The sequence below is a fragment of the Pogona vitticeps genome, chromosome 6 (genome assembly GCF_051106095.1).
Source record: "Pogona vitticeps strain Pit_001003342236 chromosome 6, PviZW2.1, whole genome shotgun sequence".
Lineage (NCBI taxonomy): Eukaryota > Metazoa > Chordata > Lepidosauria > Squamata > Agamidae > Pogona > Pogona vitticeps.
In genome coordinates, this window is record NC_135788.1 from 85,408,863 (window position 1) to 85,418,325 (window position 9,463).

The window sequence follows — 9,463 nt, forward strand, 5'->3', positions numbered from 1 at the left end:
AGGGCTCGGATTTATCCCGGAACTCTTCAATGAGGCTTGTGGGGAAGGAGAGGGGGTGGTGTTTGTTTGAGGGACTAGAAGTTGGTTTTTGAAGGCGGAAGTTCCGTTCTGCTCCAGAGGCGATGATGAGTTTCGAGTGGCCCTGGCAATACAGTTTCCCGCCCTTCTTCACGTGAGTCCCGAGTACCTTGTGCCAAAATCTCCCTCGGATCAGAGCTTAAGCGGCTAAACTCCTTCCTGTTGTCCGGGGGGGGGGTCGTCGGTGCACCCCGAGTTTCTGTAGTAAGGACGTAGGAAGATGGGCACGAAGTCCTTTGCTGTCCCCGCTTTCGTGTTAGCCCAGCCGCGTATTCTTTGGTGCTAAGCAGCACGGTTACAAAATGGGATTGATTGGATGTTGGTGCTGTTGGGTCTTAGGGCCTAGATTTGATTATTTGTGTTGGTAATTATATTCAAGGGTCAAGTTGTTACTCAGCAAATGGGTTGTCAAATGAAATCAAAAAGCCAGGATGACCCTACCATCAAACACACAGTCGCTTCAGGCCAGTAGCGGTGAACTTTTGACCCAGCCAAACTTTTGGTCCTTGGCATCACCGTGGGAAGGGAGCACTCTTCCCTAAGTAGCTAGGTTGCAGAGGACCCTGATCCACACATGGATGGAATTGGCATAGGACAAATGTCAAAAGCAACACATACGGAAACCTTGACTTTAGAGCACAGTCACATGAGAAAGGATGGAAGACGTTTGGTTTGTTTCGCTTGGCAAATAGAAGAAAAAAATTGTTTGATTAAACTTTTGTAGACATGAAAGGTTAAGATTGAAAGAGAACAGGAAGTTCCTTCTTGCTGCAGTGGGAAGGTTGGAAGAAACATGGCAGTGAAAACTATTTGAAAGATACAAGAGTGCTATCTGGGAAGCTGGTGAAAGCTCTCTTATTTGATTCTGGGTTGAAGCCTTACGTGATCAGTCCCATTAATCTACTATACTGTCTCTGTTGTATTTAGGTTACAGCCCAATGTGGACACAAGACAAAAACAGCTGACAGCTTGGTGTTCTTTAGTGCTTTCATACAGTCGTGTCAACAGATTGTACATCATGACAGTTTCAGAGGCCCAGGAGAGCCCCCTGTTCAACAATTGGAAACTGCAGCGTATCCTTCTTCTCCTTAGTGTTGGAAAACCCTGTGTTATAATTGGTAGCTTTGTCCACATCTTAAGTTGTACCAGCAAGCTTTTTCTTTCTTATCCCATTTTTTTAGTTATGGTGAGCCGAAGCAGAGTTCTTATTTTCCCAAACTTGTTTTGATCTTTCTTTGAAATGTAATTTCACTACATTGTAGTCAGTGTGTTCACTGAGAGGATGCCATAGAAAGGTTTGTTGCTCTCTTGGACTTGTTAAAAACAGTGGAGTTTATTTATTTTTTATATATTTAAAACACATTTTAAAACTTTTAAAAATTATTATTATTAATAAAACAAAAATAATGAGTAAGAAAACTAAAACTAAAATACAGATTCAATGGTGACTATGCACAATACACATTGGTCATTTCTCACCTGTACCACCTTCATCCTTGGGACTAGGTGACCAATAATATCAGTTTGTATCCCTTTTCACCCTATTCCTCTCCAAAAATATACATTGAAAACATATATTACCCTGCCTTTCTCCCTAAAAAGGACCCAAGACAGCATACATAATTAAAAGACAGCATTTTAAGCTAACAACAGCAAGTATATAATTATTTAAAAGAATCAAATTAAAAAGCATAAGCAAAACCAAACACATTCAAAAGCAGTAAGGTACAACAATCTATTTAAAACCTCTACTCAGGGAAGCACTCACAGAGATAAAGCATGCTTGAAGAAGAAAAGTCTTCACCTGCTTGCAGAAGGACAGTAAAGATGGGGCCAGCTTAGTATCTTATGGGAAGGAGTTCCAAAGTCTGGGAGCAGCAACAGAGAAGGACCTCTCCCATATACCCATGAAATGTACCTGTGAATGTGGTGGGACTGAGTGGAAGGCAAGTGTCACTTGCTTTTGGCAAGAGTGTATCAATAATAGGTGTAGAATACAGTTCTCGTGCATAGGATACCACTTGTCTTGACCTTAGCCTTCTACTCCAGAGTCTAAATTCCACAGTTGGACTGTGTGCTGTGGGAATAGCGCCGTATTCTATTTGTCCAGAATCGCTCACCAGTCACATTCATTGGGTAACACTGGAAGACCAAAAAAAAAAAAAAATCTTTCCATCCACTTTTCCCACACATAGTCTTTTATGCCTTTAACATATCCTTCCACATTTCCCATTTTTCTAAGTTAACAATAGTGTAACCTTTCCTTGTATGGGAGTTTCTCCAGTTAACAGATTATATTAAAACTATAACTTTTTGAGAATTATCTACTAGAAAACAAAGAGGTCTGTCCCCCGCAATAGCTTTTACATGACAGAGTATATCCAAAGAGCACGTTTTTTCCCTGTAAAAGTCCCTGGCTCATTATCAGTTCTGTCAGGATATTTTCCCACTGTAGTGATAGTCTCAGTAACGTGAGTGACAAATCCTTGCCTTTCTGAATGTTTTTGCCTCTCCTAAAGGTATGGTTTGGCTCCGAGATCTGTGCTGGGAAGAAGAATCTAGCACTTGGTGCTTTCTTTGCTTCCTGTGCAATTTATTTTGAAGTCAGGAGAGCAGTATCTCATTGGAAGCTTTTAATTAGCACACCATTACATTAAAAAAAAGAAGCAGCAGCTCCAGTGTATAAGCTACATTGGGGTGTGTGGTTTTAAAACAAGGATTCCAAAGACCTACAGAAAAGAATGGCTGTAGATGTAGGCTTTTATTCTTTAGGGTAGAGATGGATCCCAATAAACCCTGCTCTTCCTTGGGGTGGACTGTGAGAAGCTGAAACAGCCCACCTTCCCTCTGCAGCATGGACCTTAATTACTTGAATTGTCTCTGTGTACATTCTCTGTGTGCTTCACAGACACTGTCATGCTGTTTCTGGGTAATATGTTCTGGACTGCCGTGTGCCTTTGTGATACATTGGTAGACGGTTCCACCTCTCCTGCAAGGGTTTAAGGTTTAGAGTAAATGTTCTTGATCCCTTCTAGTCCTGTGATAATAAAAAGATAAGAAAGGCAAATTTAGTCCAGTGTTTTGCTCTCAGAATGTCTAGCCACAGACTCTTGGAGTAGTAGAACATGAGCACAATGGCACCCTGCCTACTACATTCTCCAGCAGCTACTGTTGAGAGGCATATGGAACTTGATCCTGAAGGAGAGGTAGTCGTTGTGGCTAGTAGCCATCCATAGACTTGTCTTTCATGAATTTATCCAATCCCCTTTTGAAGCTGTTTCTATACCAAGTTGCTTCCATACCACTTGTAGCAAATCCCACAGTTCAGCTGTGGGGAGAGCACAGTTTTCTGTCTCCCTGGAATCTCTCATCAGAGTCATTGGGTGATGCTGGAAAATTTTAAAAAAAACTTCCATCCATTTTCCCCCAGACATAATTTTATATGCCTTAATTATGTCCCTCTACACTTCCCTTTTTTTCTGAGCTAACAATACTATTGTAATCTTCTATGGGAGTTTCTCCACTAGCCAGTCATTTAGGTTGTGCTTGCTACATATGTGTATTGGGAGGTTTGCAGTGTTAAGAATTCACTTCCTTTACAATCTGGACTTCTGGTTTGAGCATCCTCAATTCTAACATTCTGAAACTTGGAATTGTCTCTATTTGTCTTCATTATAGTGACTGCTCCCTATTTCTGTTAATTTCTCTGCCTTTTTCCCCATCCTGTGTGTAGTGACTGTTTCCTTAATTATGAAACAGGAAAACTCCCATTGGAATCTATTCTTGTTGTGCTAGAGGAACTCAGGAAAAAAGGTAGGATGTAATTTGTGTTGATGTCAGGATCCATTTGGACTAAAACAGTATATACGGTTCTTATGTTACAATACCTGCCAGGGCTTACAGTTAGAAGCAGAGGCAAGTGGGTAAATGAAACTTCTTCCCCTGAGTCTTTCCAAAAGTTTTATTCCTAATAGGGGTTTTTAAAAAACCAAAACCATAAAGTGACAATTGACCATAGAAATGTCGTGGCAACATTTAATAATAATTATTTGCTGTCAAGTCCAATCAGTGATGACCGTTCCAGGGTTTTTTAGAAATAAATTGCACAGAAATTGTTTACCTGTCCCTCCTTCTTGTGATGTGCTGGGCCTGTTCAGGGCTGCATAGGTGACAGGGACCTTGGTTTGACAGCCAGGCAGTCCAATCCACTGATAGATATAATTCACAATTAGTAAGATTTTCTCCCTAATAAGCGCAGCCTCAGTATTTGTTAACAGACTTATTTAAAAAATAAGGTGCATTGCTGGAATATGGGTATGGGAGAATCAGTTCACACTAGCGGATTCAGTGTGTATTGCATACATCTGAGCAGCCTTCATGATACAGACATTTTATGCTTCATCCCAGGGAATCTTGAATGGCTTGACAAGAACAAATCTAGCTTCCTAGTCATGTGGCGACGTCCAGAAGAATGGGGCAAGCTCATCTATCAGTGGGTAAGAGTGGAAAAATGCAAAATACCCTATGTAGTGTAAGTGTAAAGCAATGCTATGTACTTTATGGTGATAATCCATAATTAATTTTGTCTCTAGAAATTGGAAATTTGTGGAGGTATTTTGGGTCAAAACATTGGTCAGATTGGTTTCTGATTCCTACTACAGTGGTGCCTCGCTTAACGAGTGCACCATATAGCGATGTTTCCGTATAGCGATCCCTTTTTCGGGATCGCTATACGGAAACATACCCGATCTTTGCAATGGGGAAAACCCGCATTGCGAAGATCGGGTATTGCGGCGGCCATTTTGGAGCCGCCGAACAGCTGATCGGCGGTTCCAAAATGGCCGCCGGAAGCCCGGAAATGGCTGCCGGCAGCTGTTTTCGCGCCCTGCCCTCGCTTAGCGAAGGCACGAAAATGGCTGCCGGCACCTGGAATCCTCGCTGAACGGGTAAGTAACAAAGGTATTAGAACGCATTAAACGAAGTTTAATGCGTTCCAATACATTTCCCCTACCCGTTTAGCGATGATTCCGTATAGCGAGGGTTAATCCGGAACGGATTAACCTTGCTATACGGGGCACCACTGTATATTTTTATTGCCATGTTTTAGTACTGTGCAAGTTTAGTTTTTTATTAGATTTTTATTCTTTCTATGATATTGTGACTGCTGTCAAAGTGGGAGTACATTCATGGGTAACAAAAAGGTTAAGAGTCTTCTCACTTCCTCTCTCCTTTCTTTCTCATTCTTCAATTCCCAGGTATCAAAGAATGGTCTAACCAACTCGGTTTTCACACTGTATGAGTTATCTAATGGGGAGGACACAGAGAATGAAGGTAAGTCTTAAATCTGTCAGACTTCATATTGTACTGATCTGCTGACACTGGTGCAGATATAAATTATTTGCCCTTCCCCTTCCCTTTTTATTCAGAGGAAGCAAACTCTCCTCTTTGTTTGTGAAGTGAAACTTCCTTGCTTTTCTCTTGCTATAGAAAGGGGTGTTCTCTCTGTACACCCCTTTTATATTTATGCAAAAGGCTATTGTAAGATTTCTTTTGCCAGTCATTGGAAGGAGCAAAAGTAGTATGCAAGGTCAAAACCCTCATCTTTTGATTCCAGGAAATTATTCTGTGCTCTCTCTCAGTTGCTTATTGATGTGGAGGACTGGTAACTTGTTTTTTCATTTTGTTTGTTTGGGGAAGAAATTAGATTCTCAAGATGCTAGATTCTGCATACCCAGAACTTTACTGCCACTGATGCATGAATAGTGATGTAGGTCAGGATGAGAGAGCATGACTGGTGTAAGGTCATCCAGTGAATTTCGTGGGCATGTGAGAATTTGAACTTAAGCCCTCTGAGTCCCTAGTCCAATCTTCTAACCACTACACCAAACACCAATTCTATTATGTTTGGTCGCTGTATCCTTCAACCAAGCCTATGTCATCTTCTCCTAGAGTTCCATGGTTTAGAAGAGTCCATGCTGCTTCGTGCTCTGCAAGCTTTACAACAGGAGCACAAGGCTGAAATCATCACCCTGGATGATGGGCGAGGCGTCAAGTTCTTCTAAGAAAGATTCTGCTCTGGCTTTCTAGCCTGACACATTTTTCGGGATTGAAAGGCTTCTCTGTGCTCTGGTTTCCTTGCATCAAAGGCCTCAAACAACAAAACATTGCCTTGACAGTTCAGCGTCTGACTCCATGTTTCTCCTTTCTGCTGCTGCTTCTGTTCCTTTGAGGGTTTGTGGTGTTGGTGATGCTCCGAATAGATTCCCGAGGGAACCAGAGTGCTGTACACTGGACTCAGCTGACGTGAAACAAATCCTGGCTGTGTGATTTTTGGCCTTCCAAACTGCAGGGAACACTGCAGATCCTGCTGCCTGCAACAATGCAGCGCCATTTTGGGATCAAAAATACAGTGCTCCTCCTCTAGTAGGGCAGGAGGGCATGCCGACTGTGCTATCCAGATCAGGATGAAGTATTTAGGACTTTGGGCAAAATTAAACCATAATTATTTACTAGAATATTCTATTTCTCTGTGTGTTCTCTTCTTTGGGGTATTTCAAGTTTTTATTTCCTCTGCAACCCCAGGTTTAGCTCTGGAACAGCTGGTATTCTAACTGCTTCTTTGTAGTTCAGCATGTTCCTTTCTCTGGCAGCAAGAAACCGCCTAGCCGATACTTCTCCAGCTTTTGACCCCTGAGAAGCAGAGGTTGCACTCCATTACCCAAATGAATGTCTTGTAATTCAGATCGGTTTCGGCTTTCAAAAAGGAGAAGAGGTTTGTTTGTTTAGATTTTGAGCCAGAAGTCTTTTGAGAGTTTATGATGGATCACAAAGGGAAAGGCTGCCTAAGATTTGACTTGTTGACCTTTTGAAACTTTGTTTCTCTCCATCACATGTATACCACTAAGAATGTAGAAAAATAACAATGGTAAAAATTTGCTGGCACTTCCCTTGAGAGCTCTGCTGAACACACATATGAATGAATGTTGAAACTAATATACCTTCACTAGGGAATTCATTCTGGTTGAATGAAAAAGCAGATTGAACGCTTGTTAAACTCTATTCTGTTTCTCTTTCATTTTTCCCCCCCCAAACCAGACAGACATTTTCATATATCGACAAAAATACTAGGTTACATTGGGGAAGAGGCACCCAGTGAGGTACAGTGGGTAGAGTGATGGGCTGGGACCCTGGGGACCTGGGTTTAAATCCCCACTTAACCATGGAAACCTGGGGGATGGAATGGAACTGGTAAAAACCCTCCTTAAATACCGTATTTTTCGCACCATAAGACGCACTTTTCCCCCACAAAACAGGGGGGTGGAAAGTCTGTGCGTCTTATGGAGCGAAGAAAACAGATTATATTTTCCTGTTTTCTTCTCCTAAAAAATTGGTGTGTCTTATGGAAAGGTGCGTCTTACGGAGCGAAAAATACGGTATCTCACTTAACTTAAAAGCCCTATTAGGGTCACTAGAAGTCAATTTCAACTTGATGGCACATAACAAGAACAGCAACATTAAGAGATTGTGTTGAGGTGGGGGCAAAACCTGCCCTCTGCATGAACAAAATTAGCAAGATTTTTTTTTCTGGTGTCTCTGGCCCCTGTTTACTTTTTCCTGTAGGACTCAAAGCCTTCTGAGTTGCCTGGAGAGAGAAAAGAGACTGAACTTCAAATGGAAGCAGCATCCACCCGTCATTTGTAGTTGGCAAAGGTCCCAGTGGTGCCCCAAAGTGCATCCTTTTTAGTACATATTGCCATTCATTTCCATGGAGAAGAAAATGCAATCCTGTCGTGGTCAGCCTGCTCTTCCACTATTAGGGTCCTACTGGGTGACAAGGGTGTGTGTGTACTTTGACTGGCACCTTAATTAATTCTGGTTTGGCAATTCCCATTATTGGTAGTCTGCTGTTCACAGATCCTGATTTGTGCCATGGAAAAAGTAGTTCTGGCATGATTTTCCTGAACAGAGCCCTTTGGGCCTATTCTAAGAAAAGCTGCCACAGCAAGAATTTTGCTAACCTGGGGTGGGGGGGCAAATTCAGCAGGTCCAGGGTTCTGCCCTCCAAGAGCTACGGAGGCCACAATAATGATGATGAAAAATGTTAGCGGCGAGAAGTTTATTTTTAATTCTAATTTTATTTCTTTTAGGGTTAAACACTAATGGAGGTCTTATTTAAGAAAACTATTTCCAGTAGTGGCAAATCAACTCCTTCCCCCGTCCCCGCCTCACTGGCAGTGCTGTTCTTTTGCCAATGAGTGGAAGAGTTTGATGGTTAAAAACAGTCTCATGGGCCTGCATGGGTTCCTAGGGATGGATTTTGCCCTTACTCTAACGTGCCTTCAACCCAATTCATGGGCTAAACCAGTGGTTCTTAACCTTTGTTACTCGGATGCTTTTGAACTGCAGCTCCCAGAAACTCCAGTCAGGACAGCTGGTGGTGAAGGTTTCTGGGAGTTGCAGTCCAAAACTCCTGAGTAACCCAAGGTTAAGAACCAGTGGGCTAAACCACAGGCTCAAAAATCTGTGAAAGCAGGTATACCACCACCATCTAATGTGGGCAATCAGGACATTCCTAACAGCCCTTTGCTGCAACAATGAACCCAATCAAGGAAGAAAGAGCAGGAAGCTTTAGCTAGTTTCCCTGTCTGACTTCTTCATTAATCAGCCATGCCACCCCCTGCCTTACCCATTGAACCTGCTGGAGATCTGTGAGGCAGGGAGAGGTTTTAACCATGCAAGATCAGAATGAGGTGAGACCTTCCTACACCAGCAATCCTCTGTGATTGCATGTAGATCTCTTGGTACGATGTGTAGTCCTTGACATGATTGCCTACCTCTTACCTAACTGCTATAGCCACCAGATCAGGGAAGGATCTGAACGGGTGCTGTTAAAAACCGCAGCGTGCTTTAGTAAGTAATGTTGAATTTATTCATAAAAGAAGCAAGTTTGTTGCAGCAGTATGGATGACAATATATAATATTTCCCAGGAAACCATCATTCTTAAGAGTCTGGCATGGTATTTTGCAAAAAGTTGTTGTCTTTGCTCAGGATGATCCCAGAACTGAGATAATTGCTTATTGCCGGGACACGTTTCAGCCTCAGGTAACCACATGCTCTGGCTAGATAGGCATTTACAAAATGAGCACTACAAGCCTCCTGAATCTGTCAAGAGGCCCCTGCTTAAACTTTATAGTCAAAACTTTCCACAGCTGGGAAAGAACTCTTTGCCCAAAGGGAGGGATATTATGAATTTTAAGCACCAATAAATCATAGAACATGCAAATAAGTTTTTCAAAACCTGTAAAGAAAGCTTGATGGCTCTGAACTAGAATATGATAATCCTATGCTTGCCTCTTTTTCTCTACAAAAGGGTTAGGTCTCCCT

General features: G+C 42.1%; 1 protein-coding gene across 1 annotated transcript; it reads left to right on the plus strand.

Annotated features, from left to right (window-relative positions):
• On the plus strand, positions 1-6,593 carry VPS25 (vacuolar protein sorting 25 homolog). Its single transcript, XM_073004071.2, has 6 exons — positions 1-172; positions 1,006-1,151; positions 3,838-3,891; positions 4,486-4,574; positions 5,334-5,409; positions 6,028-6,593. The coding sequence occupies exons 1-6, from the start codon at positions 123-125 to the stop codon at positions 6,138-6,140; spliced, it is 528 nt and encodes a 175-aa protein (XP_072860172.1). The 5' UTR covers positions 1-122; the 3' UTR covers positions 6,141-6,593.
• The last annotated feature ends 2,870 nt before the right edge of the window (positions 6,594-9,463 follow it).

Coding starts and splice junctions, on each gene's coding strand:
- VPS25 (XM_073004071.2), top strand. CDS start 123: ATGATGAGTTTCGAGTGGCCCTGGCAATACAGTTTCCCGCCCTTCTTC. Junction 3,892..4,485: donor AGAGGAACTCAGGAAAAAAG/GTAGGATGTAAT, acceptor GCTTCATCCCAG/GGAATCTTGAATGGCTTGAC. Junction 4,575..5,333: donor GCAAGCTCATCTATCAGTGG/GTAAGAGTGGAA, acceptor TTCAATTCCCAG/GTATCAAAGAATGGTCTAAC.